This window comes from Zonotrichia leucophrys, chromosome 11 (genome assembly GCF_028769735.1).
Source record: "Zonotrichia leucophrys gambelii isolate GWCS_2022_RI chromosome 11, RI_Zleu_2.0, whole genome shotgun sequence".
NCBI lineage: Eukaryota > Metazoa > Chordata > Aves > Passeriformes > Passerellidae > Zonotrichia > Zonotrichia leucophrys.
This window is the reverse complement of record NC_088181.1, coordinates 951,522-972,846: the sequence shown is the minus strand read 5'-3', so window position 1 is coordinate 972,846 and position 21,325 is coordinate 951,522. Positions and strand designations below refer to the sequence as shown.

General features: G+C 67.2%; 4 protein-coding genes across 4 annotated transcripts; 3 read left to right on the top strand and 1 right to left on the bottom strand.

The window, feature by feature from the left end:
* The first annotated feature begins 29 nt into the window (after nucleotides 1–29).
* Nucleotides 30–4,952, top strand: UTP4 (UTP4 small subunit processome component). Its single transcript, XM_064723465.1, has 16 exons — nucleotides 30–259; nucleotides 573–764; nucleotides 841–925; nucleotides 1,029–1,118; nucleotides 1,300–1,508; nucleotides 1,634–1,805; nucleotides 1,885–1,976; nucleotides 2,328–2,424; nucleotides 2,589–2,653; nucleotides 2,755–2,877; nucleotides 2,981–3,140; nucleotides 3,365–3,471; nucleotides 3,749–3,844; nucleotides 3,993–4,178; nucleotides 4,269–4,379; nucleotides 4,726–4,952. The coding sequence occupies exons 1-16, from the start codon at nucleotides 101–103 to the stop codon at nucleotides 4,840–4,842; spliced, it is 2,061 nt and encodes a 686-aa protein (XP_064579535.1). The 5' UTR covers nucleotides 30–100; the 3' UTR covers nucleotides 4,843–4,952.
* Nucleotides 4,953–5,481: 529 nt separating this feature from the next.
* On the top strand, nucleotides 5,482–12,479 carry SNTB2 (syntrophin beta 2). The gene is given in 8 exon segments (XM_064723392.1): nucleotides 5,482–5,513; nucleotides 5,515–5,996; nucleotides 9,078–9,288; nucleotides 9,881–10,091; nucleotides 10,627–10,769; nucleotides 10,881–11,077; nucleotides 11,164–11,345; nucleotides 11,525–12,479. Coding segments are annotated over 8 exon segments (1,551 nt in total). The 3' UTR covers nucleotides 11,618–12,479.
* A 643-nt stretch (nucleotides 12,480–13,122) lies between these two features.
* Nucleotides 13,123–16,816, top strand: VPS4A (vacuolar protein sorting 4 homolog A). The gene is made up of 11 exons (XM_064723112.1): nucleotides 13,123–13,235; nucleotides 13,552–13,663; nucleotides 13,736–13,883; nucleotides 13,995–14,056; nucleotides 14,298–14,417; nucleotides 14,508–14,664; nucleotides 15,327–15,475; nucleotides 15,574–15,655; nucleotides 15,730–15,949; nucleotides 16,036–16,176; nucleotides 16,438–16,816. The coding sequence occupies exons 1-11, from the start codon at nucleotides 13,215–13,217 to the stop codon at nucleotides 16,537–16,539; spliced, it is 1,314 nt and encodes a 437-aa protein (XP_064579182.1). The 5' UTR covers nucleotides 13,123–13,214; the 3' UTR covers nucleotides 16,540–16,816.
* Nucleotides 16,817–17,307: 491 nt separating this feature from the next.
* On the bottom strand, nucleotides 17,308–21,286 carry COG8 (component of oligomeric golgi complex 8). Its single transcript, XM_064723523.1, is given in 6 exon segments — nucleotides 17,308–17,647; nucleotides 17,740–18,664; nucleotides 18,811–18,979; nucleotides 19,637–20,455; nucleotides 20,573–20,780; nucleotides 20,970–21,286. Coding segments are annotated over 6 exon segments (2,703 nt in total). The 3' UTR covers nucleotides 17,308–17,382.
* Between the last annotated feature and the right edge of the window lie 39 nt (nucleotides 21,287–21,325).

Sequence of the window (21,325 nt, the reverse complement as noted above, 5' to 3'; positions counted from 1 at the left end):
CTTCCGGTTCGGCGCGGCCCCGGGGCAGCTCCGGTTCCGGCGCGCCGCGCGCACGTGGGGCGGAGCGGGAGCGGAGCGGAGCCGGGGCCGGCGGAGCGCCATGGGCGAGTTCGAGGTGCACCGGGTGCGCTTCTTCGGGCTGGTGCCGGCGGGCGTGCGCTGCCTCGCCTGCCACCCCCGCGGCTCCCGCCTGGCCCTGGCCCGCACCGACGGCGCCGTCGAGGTGTACAACTTCGCCGCCAACTACTTCCAGGAGAAGGTGAGGCCGCCGTACCGGCATGTACCGGCATGTACTGAGCCGCACCGGGCTTTATCGAGCTTGTACCATGCACGCACCGAGCCCGTACGGGGGTTGCTTGGTCCTTCGATCGGCACCGAGCCTGTGCTGGGCCTGTACCGAGCCCAGCCGGGCCGTGTCCAGCCAGGACCAGGCTCTAGGGATCCGCACCGGGGCTGTACCGGGCCTGTGTCGAGCCTCTCCGGGGCTGTACCGGGCGTTATCTGGCCCTGCCGATGCGTACCGGGTGGTACCGGGGGTCCCGGTGCCGCGGCGTGACCCGGTCCCTGCGCAGGTGATCCCCGGGCACGAGGCGCGGTCGGTGGAGTCGCTGTGCTGGGCGGCCGGGGACCGGCTCTTCGGGGCCGGCCTCGGCGGGGACATCACCGAGTACGACCTGTCCGCGCTGAGCGCGGCCCGCGGCCTGGATGGCGGCGGGGGACCCATCTGGAGCATGGTGGCCAACAGCAGCGGCACCCAGCTGGCGGTGAGTCCCGCCGGGAGCGGCGCCGGGCGCGGGGAGGGGGTCCCGCCGAGCCCTGCGCTGATCCCGGCCCCCGCAGATCGGCTGCGAGGACGGCTCTGTCAAGATCTTCCAAGTGGTTCCTGGCGGGATCCAGTTCGAGCGGAACCTGGACAGGCGGAAAGGTGAGTCCTGGCTGCAGCACTGTTCCTCTGTCCCTCCGGGTGTCCCGGTGACCGTGGGGCTGTGACCCACAGGCTCTCACATGGAGCTCCCCTCCCTCCCCAGGCCGTGTCCTGTGCCTGTCCTGGCACCCCTCGGACACTCACATCGTGGCTGGCTCCATCGACTTCTTCCGTGTGATCGACGTGGCTTCAGGTACCTCCTGTCCCACAGCAGCCCCATCCCATCCCATCCCATCCCATCCCATCCCATCCCATCCCATCCCATCCCATCCCATCCCATCCCATCCCATCCCATCCCATCCCATCCCCTGGGACCACCGGCCCCACCGTGCCCCGTGGGATCCCCCAGCCACCCCATCCTTCCCCCACTGCAGGCCAGACGGTGCAGAGGATCATGGTGAACCACCACGTGGAGAAGGCCACGCGCGAGTGCGTGGTGTGGGCCATCGCCCTCCTGTCCAGCGGCACCGTGGTCAGCGCCGACTCCTTTGGGAGGGTGCAGTTCTGGGACTGGGAGCAGGGCACGCTGGCAGAGTCCCACACCGTCAGCACCTCGGCCGTGCTCTCGCTGGCCGTGTCACAGGTGGGTGGCACCCCCAGGTCCCCCCTGTCCTGGCTGACAGGGAGCAGGAGCTGCTGCACTCTGCCTCCTGGCAGTGCCCTCCTGCTGTTCCCAGCCTGCTCCCACAGCCCCGTTTCCCTCCACAGAAGGAGGACAGCATGATCGTGGGCACCTCCACCGGGGCCACCTACCACCTGCAGCTGCTGCCCGTGAGGCTGGGCGGGCTGGAGAAGCGCTGGGTGCGCACCAAGCCCTTCCAGTTCCACAGCCACGACGTGCGGGCCGTGGCACACAGCCCCACCGCCCTCATCTCCGGGGGTACGGCTGCCGGGGGCACCGGGGCTGGGCAGGCTCTGCCCTCTCGGTACCGGCTGGCTGATCTGTGCTTGGCTTGCAGGCCTGGACGCCCAGCTGGTGATCCGCCCGCTGATGGAGAAGGTGCAGAAGAAAAATTACGACGCAGTGCTCCGAAAATTCACCTTCCCCCACGTGAGTGGTGGCTTGGAGCTGGTGGGGCTGGCAGGGCTGGATCTCCCTGCCCCTCCAGGTGCCCTCATTGCCCTGCCAGGGTTCCTTCCCTGTGCCTGGCTCCCTCCTCTGCCCCGTTGTGTCTCCTTTCCTTTCCTGCTACATCTGGAGGCTCTGCCAGGGAGCAGTGCAAGTTGTCGAGCTGGTCTTGCTGGTCCTGCTGGGTCTCCATCTCCAGGCTCCCGTCCCACGGACCTGATTTCCCTGCTCTCCCCCGCTCGGAGTCTCCAGCACCCCAGGGCATTCCGGCTGTGCCCCAGCCCGTTGTGCCAGGCTCTGTGTCCCTGACATCCTGCCTGTTTTTCCACGCAGCGCCGCCTCGTCTCCTGCGCCAGGAAAGCCCGGCTGCTCCTCTTCCAGTTCTCCCAGTACCTGGAGCTCTGGAGACTTGGCTCCACTGAGGAGACCGGTGAGTCACAGGTGCAGCTCTCTGGTGTCAGCTCCCTGGCAGAGCCTGGGCTGCCAGCAGGATTTTGGGAAGGGCCTGGGCACTCCCTGAGGATCCCCAGCTGCTCAGAGAGCCCCGTGTGGTTTCCCCACTCTCACTGGTGGTCCGTGTGGTTCCATTCCCAGGAAAGGACGGCGAGGTCCTTCCCCTGTGCCGAATGCCCGAGCACCTGGTGCAGCTCAAGAGCAAGGTAGGGCTGAGCGGGCTGGGGTGCCCCCGGGGCAGCTGAGGGCTGTGTGCTGGGCTCTGGGGGTTCCTCGGGCCCCCCTGAGCCCCTCTGGGTGTCCCCAGGGCCCGGAGCACATCTACTGCAGCTGCGTCTCCCCCTGCGGCACCTGGCTGGGCTACTCCACGGCCTCGCGCTTCCAGCTGTACCGCGTGCACTGCGACGACGACGGCGTCAGCCTCAGGAAGGTCAGGGGATGGGGGGCTGTGGGGGCTGGCCTGGCCACTGTCACTCGTGGGGATGTGGGTGGCAGTGGGCTGGCTGCCAGAGCTGCGTTCTCCTCACTGCCAGGTCCCCAAGGTGCCCAAGCTGCTGCCCCCAGCCTACCAGCTCCAGTTCTCCGCCGACTCCCAGAGCCTCTTCGTGGCCTCCGCCCGAGGGTCTGTGCACGTCTTCCAGCTGCTGGAGCCGGGGGGCTGCAAACACCTGCACACGCTGCGGCCGCCCTCAGGTGTGGGCTGGGGAGAGCTGGGCTGGGGGTTCCTGGGCTCTGCATCCCCCAACCCTGTGGGTGCACAGGGGTGTCCCCCTTTCCTGCCCTCAGGGGTATGTGAGTCCATCCTGGGGGTGTTTGTGCCCTCGTGGCCTGGCACTGGGCAATCAGGGGGACGTGGGGCTGGGTGTCTCTGGGGTTTGGGGCTCACAGCACCCCTCTGAGCCCCAGGCTCTCTGCAGGCTGCTCCGAGGCCGTTTACCTGCTGGCACCGAGCGCCGACGGGCACTGGCTGGCAGCCGTCAGTGGAGACTGGGCCATCCACATCTACAACCTGAAATGCTTCAAGGTGGGCCTGGGAGTGACCCCCCAGCCTCAGGGGACACGGGATGGGGAACTCAGCATGCACTGCCCCCCTGGGAGCCATCACTGCATCCCTGGAGCAGGGCTGGGGTGGCTGTGGTGTGGGAACGGGGGTCAGAGGCAGTCCTGGAGGTTCTGCTCAGGGTGGGTGTGTGGGAAAGGGGTCAGAGGCAGTCCTGGAGGTTCTGGTCAGGGGTGGCTGTGTGGGAGAGCTGTCAGCCTGGCCCGGGTGGATCCCATCAGTGCACTGTCCCCTCCTGCAGCATCACTGCGTGGTGCCCAACTATGACTGCGCCGTATCTGCCCTCGCCATCCACCCCAGCACCAACAACCTCGTCATTGCCTACTCAGACCAGCAGGTAGGAGCTCTCCTAGCCGAGCTCTCGTGCTCCCTTCCCTGTGCCTGTTTCCCTGCTGTCAGAGCTGTCAGGCTCGGCTCGGGGCCCTGCCTGGAGCTGCTGGCAGGAGCAGACAGCCCTGAGCGTGTCCCCACTGTGCTCCCTGCAGCTGTTTGAGTTCAGCATCCCCGAGAAGCAGTACACGAGCTGGAGCCGCGCCGTGCAGAGCCGGGGGCTGCACCGCGCCTGGCTGGAGCGGGACTCCCCCATCACCCACATCACCTTCAACCCCAAGAACCCCTCTCACATCCTGCTCCACGACACCTACCTGCTCTGCGTGCTCGACAAGTCCCTGGTGAGCGGGCAGGAGGGAGGGAGGGAGGGCTGGGGGTGCCCGGTGCTCCTGCAGAGCCTGACCCGCGCTCTGCCCGCTGCCCTCCCGCAGCCCCTGCCCGACGACAGCGCCCTCCTGATGAACCAGAGCACCCTCAAACAGCTCCCAGAGACTGCCAGGAAGAGGCAGCTCCACGCCTTCAAGATCTGCAAGAAGTTCCAGGTGGGTGATGGTGCTGGGGAGCGGGGTCAGGGAGGTACTCAGCTCTGGAGAGGGACTGGGAACAAGGTATGGACAGGACACAGGGAATGGGTCCCCACTGCCAGAGGGTTAGATGGGATAGTGGGATGGAATTGTTCCCCGGCAGGGTGGGCAGGCCCTGGCACAGGTGCCCAGAGCAGCTGTGGATCCCTGGCAGTGCCCAAGGCCAGGTTGGGCAGGACTTGGAACAACCTGGGACACTGGGAGGTGTCCCTGCCCATGGCAAGGGGTGGAACGAGATCCCTTAAAGGTCCCTTCCACCCCAAACCATTCCCTGATTCCATGATTCCCATCTCCTGCCTTACAGCCACTGCTCTTCATGGATCTGCTGGACAAGAACTGCCTGGTTGTGGTGGAGCGACCCATCATGGACTTCAAAACCCAGCTGCCTCTGCCTGTCCAACAGAAGAAGTTTGGCACCTGAGAGCAGAAGAAGCCACTCCAACCTCGGGAACTGTCTCTGTGCTGCCTTCCTGGGGCACTGTAAGAATTTTCTTAAGGTGCTTTAGGAATAAAACCTCACTGTTGTGTACATGCCCAGGCTCAGGGCTCATTCCTGTTGTCACACCACCATCATGTCATCATGATTTTCATATCCTTCCAGTTCTCCTCCCCGGGGTGCGGGACACGGTGACACCCCAAATTCCATCCCTTTTTGCTCACAGTGTCTATTCCCAGTGTTGGCTTCTCTCTCTCCAGCAGTCGCGTGGGTCTGTGGGTGCTGCCTGGGGCCGGGCAGCCTCATTCCCTAAGGACGGGGGTGTAGGGGTGTTGCGTGGGGCTGGGAAGCGTCATTCCCCGTGGATGGAAGGAGGGAAATCGGGGATCCCCGGAGAACACGGGAGATTTAAAGCGCAGCTCGTGAAATAAATCGCAGCGCGCCAAACAAATCTCAGCGCCAGACATGGCGTGCGGGGGCGTGGCTTCTTAGCCCCCGCCCTTCAGCGCGACCAATCACAGCAGCGGCGGCTTAGCCGCCACCTCTCTGATTGGTGGCTGCGGCCGTGGGGGCGGGGCCGCCCCACCCCGTCCTCCCGCGCACTCGAGCCTACCGCAGCGCGCCATGCGGGCGGGGGCGGGGCCGCAAACCGCGCCCTCCGCCAGACCCCGCCCCTTCCCCGGTGACCGGCGGCGGCGGCGGCGGCGGCATGGCCGTGTGGACCCGGGCTTGTAAAACGGGGCTGCTGGAGCTGCTCCTGCGGGAGCGCTGGGTCCGCGTGTCCGCGGAACTGACCGGGGAAACGCTGAGCTTAACGGCGGAACCGGGCACCGGCGATCCGTCGGTGGTGAACGGCGTGGTGAACGGCAACGCGGAGGCGGCGGCACCCGGTGGCGTGAGGAGGGTGCGGGTGGTGAAAGCGGAGGCGGGAGGGCTCGGGATCAGCATTAAGGGAGGTCGGGAGAATCGGATGCCGGTGCTGATCTCACGGATCTTCCCGGGATTGGCGGCGGAAAGGAGCGGAGCGCTCCGGTTAGGCGACGCCATCCTCGCTGTTAACGGCGTCGATCTCCGCGATGCCACCCACGATCAAGCTGTGCAGGCGCTGAAGAGAGCCGGGAGGGAGGTCATCCTTGAAGGTAACGCCTCAACCCCTTCCTCTCCCCCGAGTCCCCGGTACGGGCCCCCGGTGCTCTCCTGTCCCTCGCCCCGGTGCTCCCTCGCCCACCACACCTCCCTGCCGCTGTCACCGGACTCCCGGCCCGCCTTTGGGTCCCTTTTCCGGGTGTGGGACGCCACTCCCCTACCCCAGTCCTGGCGCGTTTCTGTGTGCCCCCAAAGCCACGAGGGGACTGCGGTGTCCCCCCGGCTCGGGCTGTTCCCTCTGTGGCAGGTTGGGGACCCCTCACAGCTGGGGACAAGGACAGGGTTGTGGTCACTGGTTGTGTTCCTCCAGAACAGATCTGGGCCCCTCAGAAACAGATCTGGGGTCCCCCAGGACAGACTTGTTGTCCCCTGGCTGTGGTGTCTCCCCGAACAGGTTGTCCCCTATCCGCGGTGACAATGCCCGGCTGGCTGGGTGTCCCCAGGGAGGGCTGACCCGGGGCGTTGGTCAGGCTCTGTCCCTGTCCCTGCGGCTCAGCCCCCGCGGGCTCGGTGTCCCCGGGCCCTGTGCCCAGCGCAGCCGGCTCGGGGCTGGCCCGGCAGAGCCACCGGCTCCTGCCCGACCTGTTCCCGGCAGCCCGACAAGCTCGGGCAGGACCTGCCCAGCCCGGTGGGGCGGCACGGGGCTCGTGCCAGGGGGCACCGCGAGGCCACCGGTGCCGTGGGTCGGGGTGGGCTGTGCCACAGTGCTGCGGTGCCACACACACCGTCCTGGTGTCCTGGCACGTCCGTCTGTCCCCCGCTGCGTGGGGCTGCTCCGTGGGCACGGTGCCCGTTGGGTACAGGGACGGTGCTGCTGCCTTGCCACACACCCCTGGCACGCTGCAGTGGCATGAGGGGACACGGCTGGGCTCCCTGGTGGGGGCACAGCTGGCTCGAGGTGCTTGGGCACGGCTGGGGCGCCAGAGCAGGGTCAGGCTTGGTGCTGTGTTTGGGGGCTGCTGTTGGACACAGTGAGGGTCCCCACGGGACCCTGCACCCGGTTCAACATGTCCTTCCTCCTGCTGCCGTCCTTCCTCCTGCTGCCCAGCCGTTTGATCCTGTCCCACAGGAGCTCCAGCCCCGTGCTGTGTTTGTCCCTCGCTTCCGCCACAGGCACGGGTGCTGTGGCAGACACCTCTTCCCTTCCTTTCCCTTCCTTTCCCTTCCTTTCTCTCTTTTTCTTTCCCTTTCTTTCCCTTCCTTTCCCCTCTCACTGTGCTGGGCACAGCTGCTCCGTGGCTCTGGTGGGACCATCCCGTGCCCAGCTGCTCTCAGCAGAGCCCACAGAGGAGCTGCTGGGGGACACTGGCCGTGCCATCCAGCCCATCCCTCCTCACAGCCTGGAGCTGTGACCACCCTGGCAGGTGCCAGAGCTTCTCCCGGGCTCCGTGCCAGTGCTGGAGGGGAAACCATCAGCCCTGCACGGCATCTCCGTGGGGTTTGTGTCAGTGTCACCCATGCTGGGGGCTGGGCTGGCCTCGGGGCCCACGCCAAGCACCTCCCCGGGCACCCACAGGCCCTGGGGGAAGGGAGCCCTTCCGCCCTGCATGGAGCTGTGGGTGCAGTGCAGACCCGGGGCACAAGCCTGGGAAGGCTGGGGGTGTTCCCTGCTGGTTGCAGGAGCTCAGTGAGCCCCGGTGAGCCCCGGTGAGCCCCGGTGTGCAGCCAGCACTGCCGTGGTGCAGCCGGAGCTGCCTCTTCCTGCGGCGGGACAGGCCAGGGGTGCAGGCACAGCTGGGTTTCCTCTGCGGTGAGCGTGGGTGGGGCGGCAGCGCCTGTGCCGGGTGGCGGTGCTGGCCCTGCCAGGGCAGCTCTGTGCTGGTCACAGCCTCAGCAGGAGCAGGAGGGGGGATTGCAGGTGCCCCCAGCTCTGGCACAAGGTGCTCCGTGTCCTGCCTGCACCTGGATGCATCCCACTGAAACCAGAGCCAGTTCTGCTGCCCCACCATGGGCACACACAGTGCTGGTCGCCACGGGGCACCCACACTCAGGCTCCAGCGCTGCTGCCTGCCCAGCCTGGCCTCCCGCTCCTGCCTGCCCCGGGTCGGTGCCTGCCCCGCAGGGTCGCTGTGAGCTGCAGCCCCGCGTGCTGAGCTCCCTCCCCGCGCTGGAGGCAGCTGCCCACATCTGGCAAACATCTGCCGAGCGGCCCCGCAGCGGGAGCCGCGCTGCTGCCCGGCGCTCCCCGCCCGGCCGGAGCGGGATTAGGGGTGTGGGACGCGGTAATCCCGGGATCAGCGCGCCGGCAGCAGCTAATATTAACTCCTGTGCTGCCCACAGCAAGGGCAAGCGCCTCGTGGCTCAGCAGGGCCGGTGGAAGGCGGGGGCCGGTGTCTCCTGCCCGGTTCCATCCCTGCCGTCCCTCCCTTGCTCGCAGCCCCGCAGGGAAGCGTTGGCAGCAGCACAGCCTGGGCCCCACCAGCGGTGTCGTTCCCCCTCCAGAGGGCCTGGCTGTGGCACCGTGCCGGCTCCAGGATCCTTTCAGCCCTGGTTTCCCGGTGCTGAGCAGCCCATTTGCTGTTCGGTTTGGTTTTCCCTCTCGCTGCCCCATCCCTGTCCCCAGCGCGTCCCTCCCTGGGCGCAGAGCCGGGCCGGGCGGGGGCCCAGGGCTGCTGTCAGCAGGGCGGTGCTGGGCTGGGACGCTCCGGGGGGAGCAGGGGCTGAGCTGCTGCCTCCTTCCTTCCTTCCCGCCTGGAGAGGCGCGGGGAGCCGCGATGGCTTGGCTGCACACCCTCCTCCTCCGGCCCAGCATCGCCGGCAGGGCTGGAAACTTGGCGGGCACAGCCCTGGCTGGGCAGGATGGACCAGGATGGGCTGCAGCCTGACCTCCCGCCCAGCACCATTGTCCTGTGGCGCCTTCCCCTTCCTACAGCCGCGCCGGCAGCGGGATGGATGAGCTGCCAGCCCTGTCCTTCACTTGGGACATCCCTGACCCGGACAGGGTGGGACCCCCCAGCACGCTCCAAGCCTTGCTGTGGGAGGGTCACGCTGCCCTATCAGACCGACCCCGGGGCACAGGGCTGTGGTGTGGGGTGCAGGACCCTCCCGGGCCTGACTGTGCCCCCTCCCCACAGTGAAGTTCATGCGGGAGGTGACGCCCTACATCAAGAAGCCGTCGCTGGTGTCAGACCTGCCCTGGGAGGGGGCGGCCCCGCAGTCCCCCAGCCTGAGTGGCAGCGAGGACTCGGGGTCCCCCCAGCACCAGGGCCCCCGTGACCGCAAGGTGATCCCCCTCAAGATGTGCTTTGCTGCCCGGAACCTCAGCATGCCCGACCTGGAGAACAGGTGAGGGCAGTGGGTGCCGTGGGGGGACCCTGCTCCCCAGAGACCCCCAGGACAGGACTGGGTCTGCTCAGTGCCAGTGTGAGGGACCCCTCACCCCATGGACACCCTGGGCACAGCTGGGGCTGCCCCTCGCTGAGGCCATGAGCCCTGCTTCGCCCCCTGAGCTGTGGAAGGACACTGCAGATGGTTTAGAGGGGCCAGGGCTATGCCAAGTTCCCTCCCAGTCCCCTGGCAGCCCCTCTGCCTTAAAAAATGAGGGCTGAAAGCCCTGGCAGGTGGAAATGCACAGCAGAAGCCCTAAAGCAGTGCAGCCAGTTTGCAGTGCAGGGCCCAGGCAGTGCTGGTGTCCCACCCTGGGCCGTGTCCCCATCCCACCCTGGCCCTGTCCCTGTCCCACCCTGGGCCTGTCCCTGTCCCACCCTGGCCATGTCCCTGTCCCACCCTGGGCCTGTCCCTGTCCCACCCGGCCCTGTCCCTGTCCCACCCTGGCCTGTCCTGTCTACCCTGGCCATGTCCCATCCCACCTGGGCCTGTCCCTGTCCCACCCTGGCCCTGTCCCTGTCCCACCCTGGGCCTGTCCCTGTCCCCGCAGGCTGATCGAGCTGCACTCCCCGGACAGCCGGAACACGCTGGTGCTGCGCTGCCGGGACACGGCCACGGCGCACGCCTGGTTCAGCGCCCTGCACGCCAACATCACCGCGCTGCTGCCCCAGGTGCTGGCCGAGCTCAACGCCACGCTGGGCTCCGGCAGCCCCACGGCCGGGGGGCGGGAGGTGAAGCACATCGCCTGGCTGGCCGAGCAGGTACCGCTGGTGGGGTGTGCCAGGGGGCTGCCAGGGACAGCAGTGCCAATGGGGGTGTGCCAGGGGGCTCCCAGGGACAGCAGTGCCAATGGGATGCGCCAAGGATGCCACCGGGGCTATGGATGCAGCCAGAGAGCCCGGCCTGGGCTCTGGCCCTGCTGCCATCTCCCATGCAGCTGTGTCCCAGTGATGGCAGCATTTCCTGTGCCCTCAGCCCCTTCTCCCACTGGGAATTTCCAGATGGAACCCCTCATCACACCCTCCTTATTCCCTGAACTCACTGCCTGAGAGCTGCAGCCAGCCTGGCAGTGTGGTGGGCAGGATCCCTGCTTTCCAGGATGGCAAACCAAGAGGATGTGGGACTGGGGACGTGGGTTGGGACTCTGGCTCTCACTGCTCTCTGTGCCCATCCCTGCGGGTGCTGTGGATGCTCCCTGGCATTGAGGAACCGCTGCCCTGGGCTCCATCTGCCCGTGGGCTCCGGGCTGGGTGCCAGGGCTGTGTCTCCCCCCTCACGGTGCCCGGTGCCCGGCAGGCACGGCTGGACGGCGGGCGGCAGCAGTGGCGGCCGGTGCTCATGGCGGTGACGGAGAAGGACCTGCTGCTCTACGATGGCATGCCCTGGACCAGGGACGCCTGGGCCTCGCCCTGCCACAGCTACCCGCTGGTGGCCACCAGGTGAGCCAGGCTGGGGGCCGTGCCTGCGCCTCGGGGCAGGGATGCAGCGCCAGAGCGCCCATGGGGTGACGCGGTGCCAGCCCCTGACCCCGGCCATGCCCTCCCCTCCAGGCTGGTGCACTCCGGCTCCGGGCGCCGCTCGCCCGCGCTGGGCTCGGAGCTGACGTTCGCCACGCGCACGGGCTCGCGCCAGGGCGTGGAGATGCACGTGTTCCGCGTGGAGACCCACCGCGACCTGTCGGCCTGGACGCGCGTCCTGGTGCAGGGCTGCCACGCCGCCGCCGAGCTCATCAAGGAGGTGACCGTGGGTGAGTGCCGCGCTGCTGGGCCCCCCTGGCTGTCCCCACTGTCCCCAGGCCGCCCCCGGGGCTGACGGCAGCGGCTGTGCCCGCAGGCTGCACGCTGGGCGGGCAGGAGGTGCAGCTCTCCATCCACTACGAGGGCGGCTTCACCATCTCCCGGGACGAGCCGGGCTCCTGCGTGCTCTTCCGCTACCCCTACGAGCGCCTGAAGATGTCTGCGGATGACGGCATCAGGACCCTCTACCTGGATTTCGGGGGCCCTGAGGGCGAGCTGGTGAGGAGGGGGCAGCAGGGTTGACCCCCTGGTTTGGGGGACCCGCTGCTTCCTCCTGCTTTCCCCATCCCTGCACATCCCAGCTGCCCACACCCGCTGGGTTTGGCTGACTGGAGCCCCCAGCCCTGCCGTCCCCGGTGGGATGTGGGGGGCTGACACCCCTCTCCGTCTCCCCCCAGGCGCTGGACCTGCACTCCTGCCCCAAGCCCATCGTCTTCGTGCTGCACACCTTCCTCTCGGCCAAAGTCACCCGCATGGGGCTGCTGGCATAGGTGCCCCAGCCCCCTCGCCCTGTCACCACCAGCTGGGGGTCACGGAGGGTCCCCCAACCTCTCCTGCCCCATCGGTGCCTTGCTGGGACTGGGATCGCTGCCCTGAGAGCGCAGGAGGCTGCGGGGCTGAGCCCCTCCTGCCCCATGGCAGTGCTCTCCGGGGGGCTCTCGGGTTACTCACACCAGCTTTAATCCCCCCGGGGCTGAAGCCATCGCTGATCTCACCGCCTGTGCCTTGGAGCGGGGCCAGCCCGGCCCCCCTGCCCGGGGGACCCCTGGTGCCCCCCGCTCACCTCCAGGGGAGCCAGCGTCCCCCTGCCTTGGGGCGTCCCCCAAAGAGGTGACATTGTCCCCACATGGGGCAGGGCTGGGGCTGTGGGACCCCCCCATTGCTGCATGACAGGGTCCCCACGCCCTGCTCAGGGTGGGGGGACACGTTTGTCTTACAGGGGGCACTCAGGGGGGCAGAGGGGTCCTGGTCCTGTCCCTGGGGCTTGGCCTCCCCCGATGCCCCCCGGCAGTGCCCCCGATCTCCCAAAGGCTGAACAAACGCCGTGTCTGTGCCGGGGCCGCGGGGACCCTGCGGGGCTGCCCCTGCCCGGGCAGGACATGTAGATTGATGCACTTTTCGCTTTTTGTACTTTCCCTCCCCTTGGGGCAGCTCCCACACCCTGCGGGCTGGGGGGCTCGGGTGGGACCTCCAGGGCTCCCCCCTCCTGCCGGGACCCCCGCAGCCCCCTGGCAAACTCCTGCACGGGTCTCTGCCTCGGGGGGCTCTGGGGTCCTGTGGGTGCTGGCTCGGGTGCTGCCCCCTCCTTCTATTTTTGTATTCTTTGTAAATCGCTATTTATATCAGATTGCCTTTTCCAGGGGCTCCGGGTCTCATTTTGAGTCTGGTGTGGGGATGGGGGGAGGAATCAGGGTCTCTGGAAGGAACAGGGGGATCTCTGGGGTGGGGTCTCTATGGGGATTTCTGAAGTACCGAACACACCTGCAGTGTGTGTGCAAATACCGTGCACACAGGGGTGTGCACCTGGGCACACACACACACACACACACACGTGAAGATGTAAACACACACAGACATGAAAATACACACAAACACATGCACAAACACGCGTGAACACTCATGAACAGGCACACAAACCCACATAAATACTCATGAATATGCACACAAACACAGACATATGACAACATGTAAACACATAGAGAAGACATGCACAAACACACACAAACTCACGTGGACACTCACGAACACACACAAACACATGTAAACACTCATGAACGAACACACACAACCCCTCCACCCACATTCACGTGTTTTTAGGGAATTCCCGCGCACTCCGAGTCCCCGGGGCGGGGCCATAGAGGGCGTGCCCATGTGAGACCACGCCTACACGAATACATAAATAGCATTGGGCGCGGTCTCATCAAACCACGCCCCTCGGTGGGCGGGGCTCCCCGCGCGCACAGGGCGCCCCTCACTGCAGGTTGCGGTGCCGCCGGCAGGGGGCGCGCGGCCGGGCGCAGCCGCAGTCGCTGCCGCCGCCGCCGCCGCCGTCCCGGGGCCGCCGGAGCGGCCGCACCGGGCGATGCGATGACAACGTCCACCCTGCAGGTACCGACCGCGGGCACCGGGACGGGGCTGGGGCTCCGGCCGCGCCGACACCGCGCCCCCTTCCCGCGGGCCTCCGCTCGGCCCCAGCGGACAGGCCTCACCGGGGCCCGGCGCCGTGCCGGCCGGGGAAAGGCCTCACCCGGCCCCGGTGCTGGGCCCCGCTGAGGTCGCCCGGCCGTGCTGAGCCCCGGTGCCGGCGCGGTGGGCAGGGAGGTGGGCGCGGCGGAAGAGCCGCGGTGCCGGCGAGCCCGGCCCGGCCCCTGGCGGCGGGGAGGGCCCCGGCGGGCCCGGTGCTCACGGCCCTCCCCCCGCGCAGAAAGCCATCGACCTGGTCACCAAAGCCACCGAGGAGGACAGGGCCAAGAACTACGAGGAGGCGCTGCGGCTGTACCAGCACGCCGTGGAGTACTTCCTGCACGCCATCAAATGTGAGGCACGGCGGCGGGGGCGCGGGGGCTGCGGCGCTGGGGGGCTCCGGTAACGCCCGCGGCTCTCCGCAGATGAGGCTCACAGCGACAAGGCCAAGGAGAGCATCCGAGCCAAGTGCATGCAGTACCTGGACCGCGCCGAGAAGCTGAAGGAGTACCTGCGGGGCAAGGACCGGCACGGCAAGAGGCCTGTCAGGGAAGCACAGAATGACAACAAGGGGTGCGTGCGGGACGGGGGGCGAGGGATCCCCGGTCTGGCCACGGAGCTGGCAGGACCCCCCTTGCCACACCAGTGCCAGTCCTGCTCCTGAACCCTGTCCCCTGTCCCCAGGAGTGACAGTGACAGCGAGGGCGAGAACCCTGAGAAGAAGAAGTTGCAGGAGCAGCTGATGGGTGAGAGAGGCTGTGATGGGCTCGATGCTCTGGGGTTAGGAGGGATTCACTGACAGCCCTGTCTGGGGCGGCTGTGGCGAGGGGAACAGGCTGTGGGGTTGGGACCCAGGGGTGTGTTCCTGTGGGCTGCTCACCCCAAACAGCTGCTGTGCTCAGGGGAGGCAGGACTGGGGGTGTGGGACTCTGGCTGTCATTGTGCCCATCTCGGTGGGGCCATGGCAGCAGAGTCACACCCTCACAGGTGCCATCATGATGGAGAAGCCCAACGTGCGGTGGAGCGACGTGGCCGGGCTGGAGGGAGCCAAGGAAGCCCTGAAGGAGGCCGTGATCCTGCCCATCAAGTTCCCACACCTGTTCACAGGTGAGGCCGTGGTGCTGGGAGGGGGCTGTGCAGGAGGTGACCCCTCTGTGGGTGACCCCAGCACGGGGCTGACCCCGGTCTGTGCCGCAGGGAAGCGCACGCCCTGGCGCGGGATCCTGCTCTTTGGGCCGCCTGGCACCGGCAAGTCCTACCTGGCCAAGGCCGTGGCCACCGAGGCCAACAACTCCACCTTCTTCTCTGTGTCCTCCTCTGACCTGACATCGAAATGGCTGGGGGAGAGTGAGAAGTAAGTTGGCAGCAGGGACATGGCACAGCCTGGCTCCTGGTGCTCTGACAGCCAGGGTAGAGAAGGGGCCACCAGCTCAGGGAACCCCAGTAACAGGGCTGTTAAAGAATTGGGAGCTGCTGCCTTCAGAGAGGGGGTCTGAGCAAAGCAATCCCTGGGCCTCTTCCCTCACAGCCTGTGCCCCCTCATCTTTTCAGACCTCTCAGTCCAACAGCAACTTTAAGCTGGGGTCTTCTAACACTTAACTGGATTCTGTCTCTTTGTCTTAATTAACTGCTCTCATGCCCCATCTTGGGGCAGCTTTGGGACCCTCCAGAATTGCAGCTCTTACCTGAAAGTTTCCCATCTGTCCATTCTCAGAATTCATTTACAGCTCACTTACAGCAAGCTTTGAGCAGAGCCCACCCCTGCCAAGCTGTGAGCAAGTCATAATTAAACTTAACTCTACATTATTAATTTCTGACACCCTGTAATTAGATTTACTTTAATCCTCAGCAGGGTCCCAGGGGGGAGCACAGTCCCCTGAAGGGCTGCACAGCCCCTGGTGTGGCACTTCCCTTGCTGCCAGTGTGGGGTTCTCAGAATGGGAGGAACGTGGGGCTGCCCTGGTGCTGCTGAGGAGGGTCTCTGAGCGGGGACCCCATCCCCTGCTCTGTTCCCAGGCTGGTGAAGAACCTGTTTGAGCTGGCGAGGCAGCACAAGCCCTCCATCATCTTCATCGATGAGGTGGACTCGCTGTGCGGCTCCCGCAACGAGAACGAGAGCGAGGCGGCGCGGCGCATCAAGACCGAGTTCCTGGTGCAGATGCAGGGTGGGTGCCTGTGCCAGGGATGGGAGGGAGCAGGACAAGGCAGGCAGCAGCTGGGGACTCAGAATCCCTGGAGATTGTTCTGAGCCGTCTGCCTGCAGGTGTGGGGAACAGCAGCGACGGGATCCTGGTGCTGGGTGCCACCAACATCCCCTGGGTGCTGGACTCGGCCATCAGGAGAAGGTGAGCCCCACACACAGCCCCTGTGGCAGCCCCCCAGCAGGGCTGGAACTGGGGCTCACCCCTCGTGCCCCCAGGTTCGAGAAGAGGATCTACATCCCCCTGCCCGAGGAGGCGGCGCGGGCGCAGATGTTCCGGCTGCACCTGGGGAACACCCCGCACTCGCTGACGGACGCCAACATCCAGGAGCTGGCCCGCAAGACCGACGGCTACTCGGGGGCCGACATCAGCATCATCGTCAGGGACGCGCTGATGCAGCCCGTGCGCAAGGTGCAGTCGGCCACGCACTTCAAGAAGGTGAGTGGGGGTGGTCCCGGGCAGGGGAGGGCACTGTGGCTGCTGTCCCCACCCCAGCTCGGTGCCACGTGCCGCTGGCTCTGCAGGTCCGTGGTCCCTCCCGCACCACCCCCGGTGCCATCGTGGATGATCTCCTGACGCCGTGCTCGCCCGGGGACCCTGGGGCCACCGAGATGACCTGGATGGAGGTGCCCAGCGACAAGCTGATGGAGCCTGTTGTCTGCATGGTAAGTGTCCCCTCCGTGGCTTTGGCCTGGCCACTTCCCTGCTCATCCTCCAGGCCAAGGGCCGGGCAAGGCTGTGGCTCCTGGGGTGGACACAAACCCCCAGTGGAAGGCTGGGTGACAGGAAAGGGCCTTGGGTCTGCCAGGCAGCTCCCACCCGTGGTCAGTGCTGCTGCCATGGGGCAAAGGTGCCTCACTGCCATGGGGGTCCCTGTCCCGTGCCCTCGCCTGGTCTGAGCCATGTCCCACCCACCTGTGTTGCAGTCAGACATGCTGCGCTCGCTGGCCACCACCCGCCCCACCGTCAATGCCGAGGATCTCCTCAAAGTGAAGAAATTCACGGAGGACTTTGGACAGGAAGGTTGAGGGGGGGCACGGGGGCTGTGGGGCTGGGGCAGCTCAGGCCCCGCTGTGCCCCCTCCCCGGTGCCAAACCGCCCGGTGTTCTCTCACTCCTGCCCCACTGCACTGCGGGACACGGCCCGGGGCTCACACTACGGGGGTGGGTCTGAGCATGGCCTGGGCAGCCGGGGCCCTCCCTGGCTGCGCTCCACTCTTCTTCCTGCTCTTTTTTATTTTTTAACTTAATGCTGCTTTGGGTTCTGTCTTGTTTATATGAAAATAAAAACAATCTGAGTGCTTCAGCCAGTGCCCAGCCACTCCCCAAAGCTCTGCCCACACCTGGGGGCTCAGCCCAGCCCCACCTCCTGTTCCCCAAAATGCAATGATCCTGAGCCTCTGTCTGTCCCAAGGGGCTGGGGGTCCCTCGCACTCCAGCCATCCCAGACAGGGATTTGTGCTTCCAGGGGGCTACTTGGATGGAGCAGCCACGAGCTGATGGTACCCACCTGCCCACAGCCCATGTCCTGCTGTGCAGCCCCGGGCTCCCCTCAGCCTTGCTGCCCGCCAGCCCCATCCCAGTGCCCCCTGTGCTGTGCCCACGCTGTGACCATGAGCCCCAAACAAGCCCCAGAGGGAAGGATGGAAGGATCCCTCCTTTGTCCCTCCCCTGCAGAGCCTTGGCAGCAGGATGTTCCCAGACCCACAAGGAATTCTGGCGGTGCCCAGGGCAGTGTGGGCAGGACCCCGGCTGCCTCCCGGTGCCCACCCGGGGCAGGAAGGGCCGGAGCCAGGCTGAGGCCACAGGTGTGTATTGGCTGCAATAAAGCAGAGTGGGAGCCCCCAGAGCCGCGCTGGTTCTTGCCCAGGCTCAGTCCAGCAGCTCCATCCAGCCCACGTTGGTGAAGGTGCGGGGGTCCATGCGGTCGATGTAGAGGATCCCATCCAGGTGGTCCATCTCGTGCTGGATGATCCGGGCGGCCCAGCCCGATGCCTCCCAGCTCACCGGCACCCCCAGCTCGTCCACGCCTGCGCCCGTAGCGGTGGGTTGGGGGGAGATTCGCGGAAAAAGGGGGGACCCGTGTGAGAGTTGGGGGAGATGTGAGAGAACGGGGTGACTGTGTGAGAGAGGGGACCTGCGTGTGGTGGGATCCGTGAGAGAACAGGGAACCCATCAGAGAATTAAGGGACCCGTGTGAGGGAGGGGCAGGTGCGGGTCGGTCCGTACCGGTGACATGGACGGCCCAGTGCCGCGGGACGTAGGCGGAGAAGCCGTGGACGCTGGCGCAGCCCTCGGGGCCGGTGACGAGGCGGGTGTCGAGGACGCGGATGGCGGGGTTGACGAGGACGCGGAGCGGGAAGGGCTCGATGCGGTGCGCTTGGCGCAGCGCCGGCGGGTACCGGGCGCAGCGGGCGGGCGGCAGCTCGGCGGCGAACACCCTGAGCGGCACCCCGAGCTGCGGAGCGCTCAGCCCCAGGCACGGCCGGCTCCGCAGCCCGGCCGCCAGCGCCGCCGCCAGCCGCCGCAGCTCGGGGCCGCCCAGCTGCTCCGGGGACACGGCGGCGGCGGCGCCGCGCAGCACCGGGGCTCCCACCTGCACCGGGGCGGCGAACGGCGGCACGGGCGGGCCCAGCACACGGCGCCGCAGCGCCCGCCAGTAGGAGCGCTCCCGCCGGTCCCAGCCCGCCGCGTCTCCGCAGGCGCGGGCCGGGAGCAGCGGCAGGGCCCGTCTCGGTAGGGCCCGTCCCGGCAGGGCCCGTCCCGCCGCCGCCGCCGCCGCCATGGCGCACCGCGTGCGCGCGCACCCGCGCCCGCGCCGCCGCAGCGCCCCCTGGCGGCCCCGGGCCGCTCCCGCAGGGACACGGGCGGGCAACGGCAGCCCCGCTACCCCGTGGGCACCCGGCAGCGCAGCCCCGCTACCCCGTGGGCTCCGGGGCACCCGGCAGCGCAGCCTCCCCAGAGGGGCTCTCCGCGGGCTCGGTAGGCACGGTGGGCAAGGCCGCGTGTTCCCTCTCCGGGTCCGGGACAGTCTCCGTGGGCGGCTCTTCCTCGCTCGGTGCCGGCGGAAGGAGGAAAGCCAGCGGCTCCCTGAGAGCGGCCACGTCGATGCGGCCCAGGCGGCCGAAACGTTGCAGCTGCGTGGGGGGGACACCTTGGGGATGGGGAGAGAGGGGTCAGGGGCTCTGCAGGCAACGAGACCCCATGGAGGGGGCAAGAGCAGGACAGGGCCCGCTCAGTGCCAGGGGGAAGCCACGGGTGAGCTCCCCCTGCAAGGAAAACCAAACCCTGAGATCTCACCCAGTGCCTGTGCAAGCTGTGCTGGAGGGAAAAGCACCTGGAGGCAGCGGTTCAGGTAAGGCAGCAGGTCCTCCAGGAAGGCTGTGCAAAACTGGGTAAAGAGCTCCTGCTCCCGCCCACTGAAAGCCGCCTCCTCAGCACGGTGGAAGGCCAGGATGGTTTTGGTCACCTGGGGAGAGAGAGAGGCAGATGGGTCACCTGATGACAGCCATGTGCCCAGGTGGGTAAGGGGGCCAATGGCACCTGGCTTGTACCAGCAGCAGCGTGGCCACAGGCCAGAGAAGCGCCCATCTTCCTGTGCTGGGCATTGGTGATGCCACACCTGGAATCCTGAGGTCAGTTCTGGGACACTAAGATACATGTTGTGGGGCTGGAGTGTGTCCAGGGAAGGGAATGGAGCTGGAAAAGGAGCTGAAGCAAAAGGAGCAGCTGGGGGGGTTACCATGGAGAAAAGGAGGCTTGAGAGAGACCTTCTCACCCTCCACTACTCCCTGAAATGAGGGGCAGCCGGGGTGGGGCTGGGCTCTGCTCCCAAAGAACAAGGGACAGGACAAGAAGAAATAGCCTCAGGTTGTGCCACAAGAAGTTTAAGCTGGATATGAGGAAAATTTCTTCAGAGGAAGAGCTGTCCAGCCCTGGCACAGGGCAGTGGTGGAATCCCCATCCCTGGGGAGATTTAGCAGCTGTGGGGATGTGGCACTTGAGGACATGGGTTAGGGGTGGCCTTGGCAGTGCAGGGGGAGTGGTTGGACTGGATGATCTCAGAGCTTTCCCAACCCAGCCCATGATCTCCCAGGACAAGTCCCAGCTCCATCCCTGGACTCACCTCACCAAGGGCACTGTCCAGGCAGGCGGTGACGTCCTGTGCCAGGGCGATGGGGCAGCACAGCCGCAGGTCATTGAAGGCCACGAGGAGCCCGTTGAGGAAGCAGGCAAGGGGTGGGAAGTCCAGCAGCACCATGGGGGGCTGCAGCGTCCCAGGCTGGGCTGTGGGCACCGGCACTCCTGCCCCGCCGCCCAGCACGGCCGGGGCCGAGATCAGCGTGTAGGAATTCATCTCCTCCCGGAATTTCTCCACCGCCTCCTCCACCGCCTTGCTGAAGGCGTCGGCGGCCACGCGCTGGAAGAGGGGGGCCAGCTGCCCGCGGAAATCCACGCCCACCCTGCTGAAGGACAGCCCGAAGTACATGCACTGCCCCAGCAGCGAGTCCAGCCGGCCGCCCACGCCGCGCTCCAGGTCGCGCCGCAGGGTGCGCAGGAACTCGGAGACCTTCTGCAGCACCCAGCTGTGGAAGATGGCCCCCTCGCCCGGCGCCGCCGCCTCGGCCGGCACCAGCGGCTCCTCGTCCGAGAAGATGGCGCGGTACTGGGTGACGATGTCGAACAGGTGCACGCGGCACGCCTCGATGGTCTTGGTGATGTGCACGTAGGGGTCGTGGTCGGGGATGGAGGCCTGCATGGAGCGCAGCCAGGCGTCCCGCGCCTGCAGGAACTTGACGCGCAGCTCGGCCTCGGTGAGCACGTCCATGCGGCGCAGGAAGCCGATGACGCGCAGGCAGGCGGGCAGCGCGATGTTGGTGCGCAGCTGCTGGATCAGCTGGTTCAGCATCAGCTGCGCCGACTGGCGCACCTCGTCCACGATGCCCTGGGGAACACAGAGCCTTCAGGCAGGTACAGGCACGGGGCAGCGTGGGGGTCTCCTGGATCACAGGGTGGGACGACACCGGGTTCAGTCACGGGGCACAGACAGCACGGGGCTCACCTGGATAACGGGGATGCTGCTGTGCTTCCTCTCCAGCCTGCGCACGTAGGCCGTGAGCTCCAGCGCCTCCTCGTAGTAGCCGTTCCGCACACAGGTGTCCATGAGCTGCGGGATCTCCAGGATCTCCAGGATCTCCGTGTGCCGGTTCAGCGTCAGGCTGTTCATGCGCCGGCTGCAGGCGATGGCCTCGGCATCGCGCATGAAGGTCCTGCGGGCCGGGATGGCATCAGCAGGGAGCCCTCCCTGCAGCGGGTGGGTCCGCGCACCCTGCCATCCACACCGGCCGTTCCCAGCCGGCCCGACCCTCAGTGGGCTCCGCACCTCTCGCTCCCCAGCCCAGCCCATCCCATCCCCGGTCCCTGCCCGCCGCTCCCCGTGCCCGGTGCCCGTCCCGTACCGGCAGGCCTCCTGCAGCGCGGGCAGCCGCTCCAGCAGGCTGCCGAGGCGGCTCTCGATGCCGCCGAAGCCGCGGCCGGCGCGGCCGGTGCACTCGGCGGAGCGGATGAAGGCTCGGTAGTGCTCGAAGGCGAGGCGGCGCGTCTCAGCCCCGACCCGCTCCCGCTCCGCCGCCAACCGCGCCGGCTCCCGGCCCAGCTCCGCCAGCCCCAGCGCCGCCAGCTCCGACACATAAGCGGCGAGCTCGGGGCCGCCGGGCGCCGCCGGGCCGCGCAGCCAGGCCAGCAGCCGCGCCTCCTCCGCCGCCGCCGCCGCCATCGCCGCCGCTGCCGCCGCGTCACCTCCGGGCCCGCCGGT